This window comes from Homalodisca vitripennis, chromosome 7 (genome assembly GCF_021130785.1).
Source record: "Homalodisca vitripennis isolate AUS2020 chromosome 7, UT_GWSS_2.1, whole genome shotgun sequence".
Lineage (NCBI taxonomy): Eukaryota > Metazoa > Arthropoda > Insecta > Hemiptera > Cicadellidae > Homalodisca > Homalodisca vitripennis.
In genome coordinates this window covers 20,114,733-20,134,084 of record NC_060213.1, presented here as the reverse complement: position 1 = coordinate 20,134,084, position 19,352 = coordinate 20,114,733, and the positions used below count along the sequence as shown (strand labels likewise).

Here is a 19,352-nt window from a genome sequence, read left to right as displayed (position 1 = left end):
AGTGTCGAAGTGACACAGCACCGTGTCAAGTACAGCGTAATTGTAGCCGCCAAGGCCTTGTCGGTGCCGATGGGGTTGAAATGACGCTGATGTTGCGTTTGCCGTGTTGATGGTGTTGTTTTTGCCGGGGCCGATGTTTTTCTCCCGCCAAGGTCACGGTTGGAAATGATGTGCTTGTCGATTTTGTTGCGAATGCCTGACTCTGCCTGATGTCTCCCGACAGACACACGTTTCCAACATTCGCTTGTATAAAATGGGATTAGATTGGTTATTGCAACCAAGGAAATGGAAGCTGGTTATCAATGGGATTGTTGTTTTGCTCGGTACAATGGGTTTTCTTCTGTTAAGATGGGTGGCTGACATAATGTTGGTGTTTTTCTCTGCTTGCACTGTGCCAAACGGTCTTCAGGTGTTCTCACTTAAAATTCACTCTCGAATATTAAAATTGTTGGAATTACTGCTAATTACGTCAGTACGGATAATTCCAGTACAACTGATTTTACAATATCAGCTTTGTCGAAATTGATTTATCACTTCACCCTTCTTTGCCCATCCACAAGACCAAAATTAAGAGTGAAGGATGTAATAAAGGAGAATTCTCGCTGAACTAATTCGAATTGGCATACCATTGAATTTAGTGAGACTGCTCTACCACAAAAGATGGTTCCGCATATTAAGTTATAAAGTTAAATTCTACTTCTGCTAATGCTATACCCTCCGTTGGAAATGTCACCTTTATCTCTTTCTAATTGTGCTGTTAGATATTTTTGTATATTCCCTCTGTTGAAAACGTTACCTTTATCTCTTCTAATTGTGCTGTTAGATATTTTAGTATATACCCTCTGTTGAAAACGTCACCTTTTATCTCTTCTAATTGTGCTGTTAGATATTTTAGTATATACCCTCTGTTGAAAACGTCACCTTTATCTCTTCTAATTGTGCTGTTAGATATTTTAGTATATACCCTCTGTTGAAAACGTCACCTTTATCTCTTCTAATTGTGCTGTTAGATATTTTTGTATATTCCCTCTGTTGAAAACGTCACCTTTATTTCTTCTAATTGTGCTGTTAGATATTTTTGTATATTCCCTCTGTTGAAAACGTCACCTTTATCTCTTCTAATTGTGCTGTTAGATATTTTAGTATATACCCTCTGTTGAAAACGTCACCTTTATCTCTTCTAATTGTGCTGTTAGATATTTTTGTATATTCCCTCTGTTGAAAACGTCACCTTTATCTCTTCTAATTGTGCTGTTAGATATTTTTGTATATTCCCTCTGTTGAAAACGTCACCTTTATCTCTTCTAATTGTGCTGTTAGATATTTTTGTATATTCCCTCTGTTGAAAACGTCACCTTTATCTCTTCTAATTGTGCTGTTAGATATTTTAGTATATACCCTCTGTTGAAAACGTCACCTTTATCTCTTCTAATTGTGCTGTTAGATATTTTAGTATATACCCTCTGTTGAAAACGTCACCTTTATCTCTTCTAATTGTGCTGTTAGATATTTTAGTATATACCCTCTGTTGAAAACGTCACCTTTATCTCTTCTAATTGTGCTGTTAGATATTTTTGTATATTCCCTCTGTTGAAAACGTCACCTTTATCTCTTCTAATTGTGCTGTTAGATATTTTTGTATATACCCTCTGTTGAAAACGTCACCTTTATCTCTTCTAATTGTGCTGTTAGATATTTTTGTATATTCCCTCTGTTGAAAACGTCACCTTTATCTCTTCTAATTGTGCTGTTAGATATTTTAGTATATACCCTCTGTTGAAAACGTCACCTTTATCTCTTCTAATTGTGCTGTTAGATATTTTAGTATATTCCCTCTGTTGAAAACGTCACCTTTATCTCTTCTAATTGTGCTGTTAGATATTTTAGTATATACCCTCTGTTGAAAACGTCACCTTTATCTCTTCTAATTGTGCTGTTAGATATTTTAGTATATACCCTCTGTTGAAAACGTCACCTTTATTTCTCTTAATTGTTCTGTTAGATATTTTAGTAGGATCGTCTCGATCCCGGGTGCGGACGCAATCCGCTACTCCAGGAGCCACAACGGACTGTACTGCAGTATTGTACTTCTGCCCGGGAGAAAGTGGACGACTGATAAGAAACGCTACAAGAACCGCGGTAGAAAGCCGGCTATGTAATTACATACAGTCTGGTTCGGCTGTCTGGCACTGGGATGCATTTCCGGTTCGAGGCGTGTCGAATCTGCAGCCACAGTTGCCGCCGTTTCCAGCAAAACCGTACCAAGGTCTACCCTCGTCTTATTTAGAATATAAATTCTGCGAGTAGTTATGATTTCAACATACGCCCACAGTAATTTATTCAGTATTTCCTCCGTGTTTTGTTGTTTATGAAACTTGTCAGTAGGGGACCTGTAACGTTTCAAGTTTTTGCGCGGAGTATAATGTTACGTTCGTGTCGGTGAAGATGTCGAGTGAAGATAAGTAAATGCTACAAGATTCCATTTTAGGTTAGGTCATTTTTTCCCTGTTTATCAAATGAGTTGTGCAAAACGCGTAATTCGATACAGGCGGGAACTCGCTATTTCATAACCGATCGTTCAAGGTCAATTGCCTTCAATGGATATTTGCAATGTTCGGTGATGGAAGCTTTGAATGTCATTCACTTTTATTTTGTGTCCTCTCATTTCCGCAGGCTTCCTAATTTGTCGTTGGATTTCGTCGGAGAAGACGAGTTAGTGTACGACGTCAGTGGTGAAGATGCGCCACTTTAGGCGATGGGCCTTTTTAAGAGTATTGTATTTTAAAGAAGGCTATAAACGTTCTTGCCCAATTCTATACCGAGAATTATGATGATGTCAATGTTCAGTAATCTAACAACCGGTTGGTGGAGTCCACTGTGGTTTTATTGGGGTCTGCAATTTTTGTCTCTGTACTACACCCTCACAGGCGAGAACAGGTTTTGCGATCAGTTTAAAATGTCTGACGAGACCAAGATGTAAGCGAAGTGTCTATTGCGAGAACCAGTTTAAGACGGTTTGCATTTTTGCCGACTAACAATATAAATGGTTTCAAGGCCAGAAAAGCCGAGATAGAGACCTGTAGGCTATATTACGTTCGCCTGTGTTCCTTACAGTTTACGTAAGAAAATAATGTTGCGGTTTAGTGTTTCTATCGGTTGCACACGCACTTTCTTGATTTATTCGTAAATTGAAAACTCGTTTATGTACATGTACGCATTTAAGGATGGTAAGAATGATAGATGCGTGTAATACATAAATGCAGTCTGATTTCTGCATTTCGTTTTAAAGTTCAACAGTAAATATGTAATCCATTTATTCGACAGGTGATTGTTGCTTAAACAGTACGAGGTATCAAAGTCACATACAGGGTTTTCTGTGTAAGTCAGTGTTACGGTTTTCTACCAACAGTTACGTTTAAATCTCTTCATTTTCAAAATAAATTTTAAAAATAATTCTAAAACTTCTACAGAATTCACATTTTTTTAAACGTTTTGGTTGATGAAAGTCTTTTTTGTGGAATTTATCAAAAGCAATTCCATCAACTTTTATTATAACAGGGCTCTCATTGTAGTTGTGTGCTCATTTTCTGCTTTGAAAGTACAAACTGCAAATCCCACAGAGGTCCAGAGTTATAAGCTTTGTTTCAAACCCCTTCAATTCCAAATTACAAAGAACGAAATGCTGGAAAAAACCCAATAGACGTACTAAAGATTTTCTCTGGTCTCAATATTGAGTAAATATTTATCGAAGCACTATAAATGTATTATATATTTCTTGGATTGCTCTTGAAATGCTTGATCCCATTCGTACAGACGTCAAGTACTCCTTATCCTGTACGTTGAGAGTCAATTTCCCTGCGTCAATAAATAATGGACGCGTGCTTCGTGCAGCAGGTTTTCCTTGGTCAAGGCACCCAGCTACCGGAGAGGTCAATGTCTAAGTCGTTGCGATTATCTCGAAGGTTGGTTCTACAACCGTAATCACACTTCCGACCAGTCGTGTTGGTTGTCTGATCGTTGCGATGTTTTCTTGGTTGTTTTCTGATGCTCTGGTCCAGCGTTCATTTTCGTAGATTGCAAAGTCACAGCGGTCATGTCAGAATCTGTAACACCTAGTGTTAATAATTTATTTTACACTCGAGCTGAGCTGTTGAACTATATATACAGGGTGAATAAAAAGTCGGGACCCCTCTGTATTTTTTCTTGAGTTAATAAGGAGAAATCCTTTGGGTAGTGGTGCAATGTAGAAAGGAAGTTTCATTGGACGACTTCGAGGAATTTTTGTGCCCCCTCCCAAAAAAAGTGGAATTTTGGGGGCGACCCAAAAATTTTAAACGTAAACGCCTCTCTAGTGACTCCTTATTTTGAAAAGTATGAACCTGCTTAAAGAATGGTGAACCTTTACACTTACATTTACAAAACACCAAAGTACACAAATTTGAAAATTTAAGAGAAGGCCTGCTTCTAAATACCACTTCAGACTTTTCAAAACATAATAGATGAGTTCACCCTACGCTTGTCCCACTGCCAAATAGTAGGAGGGCTTCAGTTTGAATATTAGATGTGACTTGAGAAAGTATAATAAAAAATATTGTTCTGGTAGTCCCCCGGTTATTACTTTGAGTGAAAAGAGCTAGCGATCTGTGGTTTCCACCATTGTTTAAGTATGTTTATGCTATTCAAAATAAGGGGTCACTTGAAAGGGGTTTACATTTAAAACATTTGAGTTGTCTCCAAATTCCCGCATTTTCCGCAAAAATTTTCAAAATCGTAAAATGAAACTTTCTTTTCATATTGCACCACTACCCAAAGGATATCTTATTATATAAACTTTAGAAAATATAGGGGGGGGGGGGGTGGTCCTGACTTTTTATTCACCCTTTGCCCATATACGTGGTTAATTGTCATAAGGAAACAATTACTATGTTTTTAAATGATATATAAGAAGCCTTGTAAAAATCAATAATAATAATGTCAGACCTGATGTGTAATCAATGGAGGAAGATGTAAAGAGGTGTATTTCCTTGTTAAAATTGATGTTTAAATAAACAGTACCTCCAAACCGTACGAACTCGTCATTAACTCGCCAGATTCATAATTTTGTCAATTTGCAGATCAGTTGGTTTTCCAACGATGTAGTGGATTTTACCACCACCAGCTTATTCGGAAACATGGACACATTTTAATAAAATAATAGTGTTGTGAGTTTCGCCAAAAACTGCGTCTGCACTGGAAACGTAATAAAAATGTCATTAACGCGTGTGGTGGGTCATCCTTGATGGAGACTTTTTAGGGTAAGAAATGTGCCTTGCTCATTTTGTCAGCCAACAGATTTCCTATTGCAAGGCGCCATTGAGATAAACACAGTGATAACCGTAATCATCACAGCAAGCTTCTTATTCGTTAACATAAGCGATTGGATAATATGTAAACTTTAGCCTACATTTGCCCTGTGATGTGGTAATAGTTGATTAGATTAGGAGATAACTTCCTAATTCTAGAAGGTGACGTAGAATTTAACATACAATAGAACATGTATTACTTTGTCATGTTCCCTCGAATTTAAAATTAATTAAGGGATGTTTCATCCAGTTCAGTTAAGTTTCGTTGGAAGTAGGGAAGGGAAGGTTTCATCCAGTTCAGTTAAGTTTCGTTGGAAGTAGGGAAGGGAGGTTTCATCCAGTTCAGTTAAGTTTCGTTGGAAGTAGGGAAGGGACGTTTCATCCAGTTCAGTTAAGTTTCGTTGGAAGTAGGGAAGGGAGGTTTCATCCAGTTCAGTTAAGTTTCGTTGGAAGTAGGGAAGGGACGTTTCATCCAGTTCAGTTAAGTTTCGTTGGAAGTAGGGAAGGGAGGTTTCATCCAGTTCAGTTAAGTTTCGTTGGAAGTAGGGAAGGGACGTTTCATCCAGTTCAGTTAAGTTTCGTTGGAAGTAGGGAAGGGACGTTTCATCCAGTTCAGTTAAGTTTCGTTGGAAGTAGGGAAGGGACGTTTCATCCAGTTCAGTTAAGTTTCGTTGGAAGTAGGGAAGGGACGTTTCATCCAGTTCAGTTAAGTTTCGTTGGAAGTAGGGAAGGGAGGTTTCATCCAGTTCAGTTAAGTTTCGTTGGAAGTAGGGAAGGGAGGTTTCATCCAGTTCAGTTAAGTTTCGTTGGAAGTAGGGAAGGGAGGTTTCATCCAGTTCAGTTAAGTTTCGTTGGAAGTAGGGAAGGGAGGTTTCATCCAGTTCAGTTAAGTTTCGTTGGAAGTAGAGGGAAGGCGTTTCATCCAGTTCAGTTAGGGAGAGGGGAAGTAGGAGGTTTCATCCAGTTCAGTTTAAGTTTCGTTGGAAGTAGGGAAGGGACGTTTCATCCAGTTCAGTTAAGTTTCGTTGGAAGTAGGGAAGGGAGGTTTCATCCAGTTCAGTTAAGTTTCGTTGGAAGTAGGGAAGGGACGTTTCATCCAGTTCAGTTAAGTTTCGTTGGAAGTAGGGAAGGGACGTTTCATCCAGTTCAGTTAAGTTTCGTTGGAAGTAGGGAAGGGAGGTTTCATCCAGTTCAGTTAAGTTTCGTTGGAAGTAGGGAAGGGAGGTTTCATCTAGTTCATGAGAAGAGTGTGCTCGTAATATTTCAGTTGAAAGGTATTCCTTTATCAAGAAATGCGATAACGACAGATAGTCAGTTTCTCGAATCGATAAGACAAACTTCTTAATATAATTCGATAAGAGCCTCACAAGTTATATCCTCGATCCGAACAAGACTTTCAAAGAGAGCTTATGACATCTCTGTAAAGCGGCTGTAGGCTAGTAGTTTTTGATGTGTTGAACCCGTGTTTTGGGCGGGCAGGGAAGGCTAGAGCAGCGCCAGAGGCAGAGCGACCGCGGCTCGGCTCTACGCCTGGTCGGGCTAGCCTGCTCGCCTTGCGGACTGGTTTACCTTGGGCTAACGGGCGCCCCGTCGCCCCGCGCCGCTCGGGCCACGTTAACCTTTATACACCCGGACATTCACGCCCTGCCCAGTAGAGTTAGAGGCAGAATTCGGTGGGCTTTGAGTCCAGCACGATCGATTCGAATGGCTTTACTTCAGCGATCTGGCTTATTGGGGCGTTCCAAGGAGGAATATACCAGAGCAGTGACTGATTTTGGGTTTCCTTCCAGAAGCCTCACACATTTATATGTGCTCTTCCATGGGTGGTACAAAAAAGGCAATGGTCCAAGAAATCCGATTGGAAGGAATTCTCTTCAAGAGGGCTAAGGATTTGCTCTTCAGAAGGTGAACTCGGAAGACCATTTTGGGAGACTTCTATATCAACATCGTCAAGTAAATCCAAGTAGAATTCATGTTTACCTTAGAAACATCAATGTACTCAATTTTATTCGCTGCGGATAAGTTGAGATGATAACGGCAATTTGACTGTTTCATAAGGGGAAAGGAGGGGAACATAAGGAACACGGGTCGTGTAAATTACTAACTTATGGTCTGTAACGACCCCAAAGGTGTGTAATTTCAATAGATCACTCAAATGTAAACTAATACCTGACAGCGGTATTCACGACGGCGACCTTTGCGGTAATTGAAGAGTTTCGATCACGATCGAGAGTACTGTACGGACACAACGCGGGTTAAAATAAACGTAATTAGCATTGTTCTCTTTCTTCCATCGACCTATCTTCGTTTCACAATGGGTTTGCGGATGCTGTGCGAGCTCCTTGACCTCAAGCCCTGGCCCTTCACTTTCACATCTGAAACCTTTATGTGGATAATTATACATTCAGAATTTGTCAATTTTATTGGACTGTTTAACATGGCCAGGTGATAACGCTATTTCAATTGCAAAGTTTTAGGGTGTAATTCACGTTGAAGATTTCCAAGACCATTTACATTTTCGTCTACATTGCCTTGTTTTTGAGCTAATAGTCGGGTTTACTTAGCACCTTTCCTTTACATCGATTTCGTGTGATCCACAAGAAACAAGAACGTAGCCAGGAAAAACCTTTTTTTTGTGTGGGTAGGGGGAAGGGGGGTCAAGACGACTGATATTTTACCGTAGTGGGCAGTAAGTAAGGCAAGTGCAGTCAACCGCTCATTCCCCATTTTGTTCCTTAAAAAAGTTCTTGACCCGTTTTATGTCGAGAACGATCTTTAATCAGTACATGTCAGCAATACTTAGGCTAATTATTTAAATAATAATAGTTGTTTACTAAAAAAAGTAATTTAAAAAATTTAGAAATTTGGGGGGTGTCGGGACCCCTCGGACCCTATCGCAGGGTACGTCCCTGACTGTACACTATGTATGCGTCAATGTGCGATTAAGACATTGAATTCGCATAGTTATGTCAAATCAAATCAAATCAGTCTTTATTGCCTTTGAACAACATACAATATTGTATAGCAAGTCATTAGCCTATCTACTCATTCACACACAATCATACATACAAAAAGTTCCTCATCCAGACAAACATGCAATTCCTAAATTAGATCCTGTTAATACGTGCTTCGATGTTTAATTTCTCAGGTGGCTTTCCATGAACTCACCCACCGTGTAAAAAGCACCTGACACCAATAGGAGTTTTAGGACGAGATTTAAATTTTTTGGTATCTGTCAATGTTTTAAGATCCTCAGGGAGCCTATTGATCAACCTAACACCAGGCTGCGATAGCAAATTATGAGACGCCACCGTTCGATGGGGTTGACTGCGATAGTTGTCCCCGCCTCTTGTCTCATACTGGTGAATGTTCCTTCCCTGAGCCAATGTGCCCTTTGATTTACAGAACACAGCCACCTCGAAGACGTAGAGGCAGGGCAAAGTCAGTGTCTTTACTATCGCTTGATTAAACAGAGTTCTAAAGCACCCCAAATGTGCTCTTAATGGTGTTTTCCTTATTTTTTGGAATTATAATTTTAAACGCAAAGAAATTCGAAGTTAACGTCATCATAAACGTGGGATCTACAAGACCAGTCCTAATTTCATCTTTAGTGCAGCACAGATGTTGGCTCTTGGTGCCTTAGTGCAGCACTACGAGGCCGAACGTACAAACTGTGGGGTCAGTCAGATCTGCAGACTGTTATCTGCGGTTACGTCAGCACATCGTACGTTACCGCAGCGCCGATAACCTATCGACCGGCCGAACGATCGCGCGACGTGTTATTACTACGATCTGTCAGGTCGGGCGCGTCTGCTTGTAAAGGTCGATAAAGGTAACCGGGAAAGAATGAATGGCTAACGCGGCATTTTCTGGCACACGCATCTCGTGGATGGCGGTTCATGGACAGTTGAAATATTACTTAATTAGTAGAATAGCCGAGTCTACGATTTATCGCTAAAGAAAGTTTTATAATTTAGTAGCATTTTGTAATTTTCTAAAGGATAAAATGTGTCCTCAAAGTGTTGCGGCAGCTTTGAAAGATACGTGAGTGTTGTCTAATATTTGTTAATACCTCCAGGTCGTTTATGAAGTAGTTTTAAACCATACACTTTTCACTCTTCGTTTGAATATAACGTTTGAAATAGATAGGTGACTAGGGCGTATGAACCTACTAAACATTGTGTCGGTGTTACATTGTTGCCGATATTAATAGTAAAAAATTAATTACAGTATTTAATATCTTGCACAAACACGATTAAATAAACAGTGTGGGAACAAAAACGAGATATGGGGCCATTTTGTAGTGACGATTTCGCGATGGTTAACGACACTGAGATGGCGGGGCTAAGATCGGTTAAAAGGCCATAAAACTGTGTATTTTTATAGCCCGTCAAACGTGAAATTGTCGCCGCAACATTGGAGGCCCTGCCGCGTTACCGAGATGGCAATGGCGGAAAGAAAAAAAGGACATTTCGGATCCTTGCGGAATACCCGATTTTAAGTACGCCAACTCGGCGTGTCTAAGTGGGTCAGAGAAATTTGTGACTAATAACGTGTCTCACATTTACGAAATTGATTCACTAACGTCCCGGCGCCTGTTACTTCCGTCGGTGTCCAGTACTCCAGTGCCCTAGCGTCGCTCCCATCACCGCCTCCACCTCTAGTCTGGGACCGGCCGGCGTCGCGACGCGATACAGAGCAGGACAACACTATATATAGACAGACGCGACGCCGTTATCGATTCTGTCACGACGCCGCGCCACGGGACCGTTTGATTCCAGTTAACGTCAACGGAAGCGATACGTACACACCGCCTCCGCCGCGCCGCGACGCTTCGACACTGGGGAACAGGCGCCGCGCCGCTACATCGACGCGTCCGTCGTCTGTCATCTCGACCGTGTGGATTTGTACGGTCATGACGGATTAACACGTCCACATCAATAATCAGCGTGTTCATAAATTTATTTCCATTAAGTTTGGGTAGACAATAGCTGACTAAAACTCGAACGGTTAGAAATATACTAGTTGGTTTCACTAGGCGCCATAGCGAAGAAAAACAACGAACAATATTGACTGAAATGAAATATGAAAGCGCTCGCGACCACACACGTCATGCACTGTCAGTATTTTGAAGGAACAGCTGATTGATGGTCCCACATGGTCCGGTTCAAAAGAAATATGACTCGTCGTGTAGAGTAATGGTGGTCCTCAAACAGCTGTGTTGAAAACGTGTGTTGTTCTCCAGTTAGTTATTATGTATAGACATGTAATTAATGTATCAACATTGAAACATCGGCCGTGTTATAGTATTTAGTTGGGCCAAATTCATTTATATGCCCACAAATCTATTCTTAAAACAGACTACTACGTTAGTCTGCATTGTTAACGACTACTAAGAACAATTTGTACGGCGTTTAAAGATAACGGACGTTGCAACCGATCAGGTGTCTTATCTGATTGCGATAACAGAACGAGGTCACCTGAAGTGCTCGAATTTAGGAACTATCTCGCGGATGTTTTTCTTTTTTTTCAACAGGCCAACGGGCATTTCCGATCGGTACTTTCTCAACCTCTTTGGTGTTTGGTTGGGTCAAATTCAGTTTCACCAGGCCAGAGGTATTTCCGATCGGTACTTTCTCAACCTCAGATGGTTTTGTGGCGATATAACCGAATTTGACCCTTTGGTTGTCCAACCCCATTGAATAAATTTGAAACTCATGTCCTCCGTTATGCACTAGTCACGTGACACGGTGATTGACACGTCGCACGTCACGGGCCGTGACCCGGGCGACCGGTGGCGGTGATTCCCGGTGACTCAGCGCGACCTTGGGCCACTAGCTCGCAAGGTCAGGGCCGCACGCGCGTGTGCGTGTACGTACGTGCCGATGTGCGTGCTTGTGCGTCACAATATCGCCCGTGTACATGATGTCTGCTTGTAGGCCTACACTTGTCGGCAGTAGTAGACTACCTGTAGCTAATGGCCATGCGGCAGGCATAGTTCCAAACTCGTCGTCTAACATTGTATGGGTACGTTAACATGAGTTGGAATGTAGAAAAGTCAATTTTTATGAAGTCATGCATTTTGTATAGTGAAATAAAAAACACTCTTCTTTTGAACATTTTAAAATCTGTATAAAATTGTTTTTAACTATATATTCTGTTTAAATTTCTTTTGGATTTTGTCATTTAGGCAAAGATACACTGAAATGATAAACAAAACACGAAATCAATTGCTTAAGTATTAACATTTTTAGTAACTTCAATTTTTGTAACAACCTCAACGTCAACAATCTGTGGAATATTAAATTTTACTCCTTTTTTACATAAATAAGAAACCTTCTCGACCTTTTCTCACTTGTAACAAGATGCTAAGGTAACCCCTTCATTGCACTTAGTCCTAAAATGACTTTTGGGATTTATATAAAAATACATTTCTCACCCATGTCACTTTGCATTAAGCGCAATTGTGCCAGCCTTCAAAGCGTATAGGGGACGACATCTCTCACGTTTTGGCTAGGAGCAGCCTCTATCACCAAGGGAGCTCCACCCACATCAATAGTCATCAAACCCATAGATCCACCCTTCCCAGGATATTTCCTGGACACCCATAGGGTTACCTAGATATAAGTGACACAAGAGGTTTTGCTGTGCCCAATGCAGGCACAGGTCAACCAGGAGAGAACTCTTCCAAGGTCGTTAGAAAATTTGTAAATAATCCAACTAATTGACAATATTGTGTACTAAATAAGAAGTTGTAACAGTTTGCCGGTGAAAGTTCTCTAACGGACGATTTTCTGTTTCAGCACCTATCGTTCCCAACGTGCAGAGGAGAGGCTGCGAGGTTCAACTTCAGTTTATCGTCCAATCAGGACATTGAGGGGCCGCAAGGAAGTTTCGAATGCATACAACAGACTGGTTCCAGGTATAGTAATTCTACAGTAGCTTACTAGCGTGGCTATGACTTCAAAAGTGTTGAAGTTAGGCTTCTCTATTGCATCAAGGGAATTCCAGCTATAGTTAGGACCTCTTTGGAATGTGTTTAATTAAGAACATTTTCTGGTCGTGGATTTCAGCATTAGTCTGGGATATTAATTTAAAAGTACGAGGTTTTTTCTTTTTTTCCCCTCCTGAGGGAAAAGGACGGTTCGTCCCCACGCATAGTCCTAATAGGACCTTTGCGCCTCCCTCACTTGAATTTGTGTCCTCAAAGTCCGAGGCTTTTACAGAGCCTATCAGATTTGAGGGCTCCTGTTCTTTGATGAACTTGAGGCTGAGGAGATATGCTCCCAGATATCTTTTCTAAATTTTTGAGATGGCAGGACAATCTAACCAAATATGCTCCGCTGATTCCTCCTCTTCTCCACAGAGTCTACATTCGTCAGTCTGGCTGAGGCCCACCATTATAAGATGTTTCCCTAGGGGACCATGTCCTGTCAACATCCCTAATATCAGTCTTACATCCTCCTTACTCTGATCTAGGAGAGCTACCCACCCTTTAGCGCAAGGAGAGATAAACATTTTGGATAGTCTTAATCCTGATGCCCTACTCCAATTAATGTTTAATATCCTCTTTGCCCGATCTTTTACAAGAGCTTTGCTGTTGGAGAAAGCTATCCCGCAGCCTGGCTCAGGCTGTTAAAATTTAAATTCTACGGAACTAGTCGTAATGTTTTACTTTTACTTGGAATTTTTCAGGTATAATTTCTCCACTGTATTTTCAAAGCACTGTGTCATTTACAGATTGCAGTCTCGGGAAAAATAATATACGGGAGATATCTCAGGATCGCTTGGTGCGTAACACACCTGAATATCTATTGGACAGATATTCAACGTCAATGAAAACTGTTCTTTAAGAAACGGAAATTGTTATAAGATCAGTAACTGTTCCCATGGAAACCGGAAGTCAGGAGGTAGAGAGCAAACTGTGGGATTTCCATATTGCTGCAGTATTCTGTCGCAAGCTGTAAGTGATGGACAAATCATAGACCCTACGGGCTCTCAACAGTTTTATTGACATTTTATTGCCAACGTAGAACAAGGTGAGGTGAGGCGAGTGCGGGGAGTGGTGGGGGAGGGGGAGGTCTTGTTGCAAGTGAAAGGATGAAAACTCGGTGCTGCATTCCACCGCGACGACTTTCAATACACCACGGATTTACGGATAAACCTCTCACGGATTTACGGATAAAACTCTCACGGATTTACGGATAAAACTCTCACCCCGGGGTTCACAGTCCCGTTCCTCTTGTCCATTCAAAACCCGGTGCACTCTACTGTCCCTTGTGCCGCTAAATATCAAATAGTCTCATTTTCATTTGATGCCATATCTTGAATTGCATTCTATTCGTATCGGTGAATCTTATTCTGTGTATTTTTGGTGTCAGTTGTGTTATTTGTTCACGAAACTGGTCTAAGAATGGACAGTAATCACTGATAAGTTAAATCGTTATTTAATGTAACGTACAACTTAACGGGCGTAATATTTTCGTAGCTTAATCATACCCATTTAAACTCATTTTTTTGTTGGTTAATATTTAATACGTTACCAAAAATGTGTATTTAAATTATTTGTAGCATGAAATGGTGCAACTATTAGCTATAGAACCGTAACAAAAAATGTGTGTGTTCTTTTACAATTATTTCTTACTTAATCGGCGTTTTAATTTTTACGGGAAAATACAGTAAAGTTGGGTATTTTTACGCGTTTTTAATCTGGTTATTTCGAGGTGCTTTTTCCGACATATAAATATATGTTTTCTATTTTTATTTATTATATTTATATTATTTATTTTATATTATATTTTTATTTATATTTGGGGGGGGGGATGGACAGATCGTGCCAGTCTCACAGCAATATGTTACGTAAGATTAGATTATCACAGAATGTCGTTTTAGGAATTTTTTTTAAATTCTGGAATGCATGTGGCTCAATTAAAACTATTGCCAAGTTTCGATTGATACGTAGAGTTTTGTAGATATTTGAAACCTCATTAGAAATTTGGGGTAGCTTACACTATTATCTCTAAAACCCTAACTGAAAAAGGACACTTGAAACTTTGTTTTGTGTCAAACGTTACCACTTACAAAATTTTAAGTCTCGTCACATTTGGAATTGCCAGTGTGTTTTGTTAGTGGGTCCAGATTAAATTATAAAAGACAAATAATAAAAATAGATGTATGCCTGTCATGAATGATGGGCAAAAATGAAATCAGATCTGGGTGGAAATGATGAGACAGTGATATGACAATGGGAAGCGTGGCAGGGGGAGCAGGGAAGCATGAGTAGAGATGGGAACGGTGAAAGGCAGCCATCATGACTTGCATTGCGGTTGATTTATCGGGACTCGTCTCGTCTGGTAGCGAGCACTCTTCCTGCCGAAGTAGCTGGGTGCCTGGTATCTGGTGGTCAGTCCTGGAACCTTCCTGGTATCCAGCAACACCAGCTAGTCCTTTAACCGCGATTACATTATCGGAATACAGGGTGATTCTGATAAAAGTGCGCTTCTTCAAGGTCGATAGAGGACTCGAATACAAACATTTTTGTCCAATACACATCGGGTCGGAAATGTTTCGTTTCCGAGAAAATTGAGAATTCGTGTAACGGCTCTTCTTGTAGGCTAAACTTTATTCCCTTCGTAATAATACTTAACATACTGAGCTCTTAGTCACATCGACTGTCTTACAATTTGAAAGAGTCGGGGGTTTTCTCCCACTTCTGCTGGTTAGGAATATTTTTGTAAATTAATCAGTTTTTTACATTCTTGTTTGCATAAAGTGTTTCTTTTATTTGTTATTAAGAAGGAAAAAAACAATTAGTTTCAGTAGCGGTGCGCTTTCTAGTTGAATCCCAAAGGGAAAACACTACATGTTGTCTACAAGGAGGCGTTTCACAAATTCTCAATTTTCTCCGGAATGAAACATTTGCGACCCCACGTGTGTAGAAGAAAGGTTTGTATTCACATCCTCTATCAACCCTGAAAAATGCGCACTATGGTCGGAATTACAAGGCACACACTGCCGAGTCGATCGCGCAAACGCGACAGCGGTTATGAACGCTGAGCACTCTATCGGTATAAAACGGAAGTATTGCTGTTGAAATATCCAACAGAGAGCAGTTAAACGTTCATTTCTATAGTTTGGTCCAAACGAAGTGGGCTTTCACTGGTTATAAATTAATTATCACCGATCCAAAGAAAGATGCATAGCAACAGCTGTTCATTTTCCATTGTTCCCTGATGTGAAATTCGGCTATAAATGCCAGTATGGCTGCTTATTATTTGTTTACTTTCATTGTTCTAGCCTATAATTTATGATTGTCATAGTAGGAGACATATCATTTTGCAGGCCTGGGTTGAGACAAATAAACTATTGTTTACATACACTTAGACCTAAAATATATTTTTTAAACTTTTCATTCGTATAAAAAATTAGTTTCTTGCAATGATAACATTATTATTGATATTATTACTTCAGATCACTTTACATTATTAATAAATAATAAAGCCTAACACAAGGCTTCCAATGATGTGTCTCATAATGTAGTGTAGTGTTCTTTCTGGGTAGGTAGCTGGTACCAGTAGTGAATCTTCTTTGGTCACCCAGCAATACCAATGTAATGTTGATTTATTGGGACTCATCTGGTAAAAAATACTCTTTCTGCTAAAACAGCTGGGCAAGTAGCTTGTACCAGTGTGCTGGATCTCCTTTGGTTAAATAGCTGTTACCATTGGTGGATCACCTTTATTGGTTGATACACAGATTGTCGACACAATCTTGGTGGTCAGTAGGGTCTGTCACTTATTCATATTCACCGTGCACAATTGGTGGCCTATTTCACTTCTCAATGTGTTACCATATCCGTGTCACCACACACAGATTATAGACACAATCTTGGTGGTCAGTGGAGTCTGTCACTTATTCGTATTCATTGTTAACAATTGGTGGCCTATTTCACTTCTCAATGTGTTACCATATCCGTGTCACCACACACAGATTATCGACACAATCTTGATGGACAGTGGAGTCTGTCACTTATTCATAGTCACCGTACATAATTGGTGGCCTATTTCACTTCTCAATGTGTTACTATATCCGTGTCACCACACACAGATTATCGACACAAGCTTGATGGTCAGTGGAGTCTGTCACTTATTCATAGTCACCGTACATAATTGGTGGCCTATTTCACTTCTCAATGTGTTACTATATCCGTGTCACCACACACAGATTATCGACACAAGCTTGATGGTCAGTGGAGTCTGTCACTTATTCATAGTCACCGTATATAATTGGTGGCCTATTTAACTTCTCAATGTGTTACCATATCCGTGTCACCACACACAGATTATCGACACAAGCTTGATGGTCAGTGGAGTCTGTCACTTATTCATATTCACCGTACATAATTGGTGGCCTATTTCACTTCTCAATGTGTTACCATATCCGTGTCACCACACACAGATTATCGACACAAGCTTGATGGTCAGTGGAGTCTGTCACTTATTCATATTCATCGTTCACAATTGGTGGCCTATTTCACTTCTCAATGTGTTACCATATCCGTGTCACCACACACAGATTATCGACACAAGCTTGATGGTCAGTGGAGTCTGTCACTTATTCATATTCACCGTACACAATTGGTGGCCTATTTCACTTCTCAATGTGTTACCATATCCGTGTCACCACACACAGATTATCGACACAACCTTGATGGTCAGTGGAGTCTGTCACTTATTCATATTCATCGTTCACAATTGGTGGCCTATTTCACTTCTCAATGTGTTACCATATCCGTGTCACCACACACAGATTATCGACACAACCTTGATGGTCAGTGGAGTCTGTCACTTATTCATATTCATCGTTCACAATTGGTGGCCTATTTCACTTCTCAATGTGTTACCATATCCGTGTCACCACACACAGATTATCGACACAAGCTTGATGGTCAGTGGAGTCTGTCACTTATTCATATTCATCGTTCACAATTGGAGGCCTATTTCACTTCTCAATGTGTTACCATATCCGTGTCACCACACACAGATTATCGACACAATCTTGATGGTCAGTGGAGTCTGTCACTTATTCATATTCACCGTTCACAATTGGTGGCCTATTTCACTTCTCAATGTGTTACTATATCCGTGTCACCACACACAGATTATCGACACAAGCTTGATGGACAGTGGAGTCTGTCACTTATTCATATTCACCGTGCACAATTGGTGGCCTATTTCACTTCTCAATGTGTTACCATATCCGTGTCACCACACACAGATTATCGACACAAGCTTGATGGTCAGTGGAGTCTGTCACTTATTCATAGTCACCGTACATAATTGGTGGCCTATTTAACTTTTCAATGTGTTACTATATCCGTGTCACCACACACAGATTATCGACACAAGCTTGATGGTCAGTGGAGTCTGTCACTTATTCATAGTCACCGTACATAATTGGTGGCCTATTTCACTTCTCAATGTGTTACCATATCCGTGTCACCACACACAGATTATCGACACAAGCTTGATGGTCAGTAGGGTCTGTCACTTATTCATATTCACCGTTCACAATTGGAGGCCTATTTCACTTCTCAATGTGTTACCATATCCGTGTCACCACACACAGATTATCGACACAAGCTTGATGGTCAGTGGAGTCTGTCACTTATTCATATTCACCGTACACAATTGGTGGCCTATTTCACTTCTCAATGTGTTACCATATCCGTGTCACCACATACAGATTATCAACACAAGCTTGATGGTCAGTAGGGGTCTGTCACTTATTCATAGTCACTGTACATAATTGGTGGCCTATTTAACTTCTCAATGTGTTATCATATCCTTACTACCATACAAAGATTATCGAAGCATGCTTTATGGAGATGTATATATTTGTTTTTATTATACATGTCCAGCACTTTAGTTTTGAGAAGTCGTAATCATGGAAAATATAGAAGATAAATCAAACTTAATTGTTAAACAATAAAATTACATTTCATTACTCTTAAATTTAATAAAGATTCCTTTTTCATACCTCCTGATTGAGTAATGTTAATCAGAGTAATTTTATTTGGAGAACACCATTTTGGTAGTAAAGCTGAAATTATTTTTGTAGGTTAAGTGGTGTTGAAAATTAATTTAAATAAATTGAAGCTAAAATTCTGTAGGCTCTTTATGATTAATTAAAAAAGTAATAAATACTAGTAACAAATGTTGTTATCTATAAATATATTTACTAACAATATGTTTAAGGGGGTTACATTAAATTTTGTTAAAATAAATTATTTGCTTCATGAAAAGGACGGAAATCTCTCTATTTGCTTAATGGTATCTGTAAAATATTAGAAATTCACTTGGTAAATAAAAATATTAATGTTAAGGGCCCTTGAATTATCGATCCCTCTTCAAGTGAAATTCTATATTTACACAAAGCAAGTTTGTTTAAAGCTCTAGACAAAACCTGTTTTAAATTGAAGGTTATCAAGACATTGAGGTCAAAGTGCCTTGACCTTTCCACCAGGCTACAATGCTGTGATCAGTGACCCTGTAGAGACAAGCTGCGGCTAGGCTTGTTCTGTTGCTGATTTATGTATAGGGCTAGGGCTACATATTGTTAGGCTACTAATTTAGAGAGGAACTAAACCTGGAAAGCATTGTCTCAGCTGTTGTTTAATGCAGAGCTCCACTACGAAGGAAGAGATACACCTTACATTGTCAATCTTGTCCTTGTGATTAGTTTGGTTAGATAGACAGTTAGTAAGTAAGTAAACTATTCTAATTATCAATTAGCTGTTTTGTCACTATATTATTTTCTGACTTTATTTTAGTTTTTTTGTGGGGGGTTTACATTGTATTCCGATTGATTGGGTTATGATAGTTATTATTAATGATAACCAGTTGTGACAATATATTAATCTACAATTTAACTCTTAGTATTTTAAAACAATTGAAGCAAATTTTTATAGAATTCTAGTTTGGTTGTGGTCTGAAACAGTCTTAACAAGGA

General features: G+C 39.8%; 1 protein-coding gene across 1 annotated transcript in view; it reads left to right on the top strand.

Annotated features, from left to right (window-relative positions):
- LOC124366975 (RNA polymerase II elongation factor Ell) overlaps positions 1-19,352 on the top strand; it is a 142,045-nt gene that overhangs the window by 99,204 nt on the left and 23,489 nt on the right. The window contains exon 3 of the mRNA XM_046823613.1: positions 12,146-12,264. Coding sequence (XP_046679569.1) covers positions 12,146-12,264 — 119 coding nt within the window. The remainder of the gene's footprint in view (positions 1-12,145; positions 12,265-19,352) is intronic.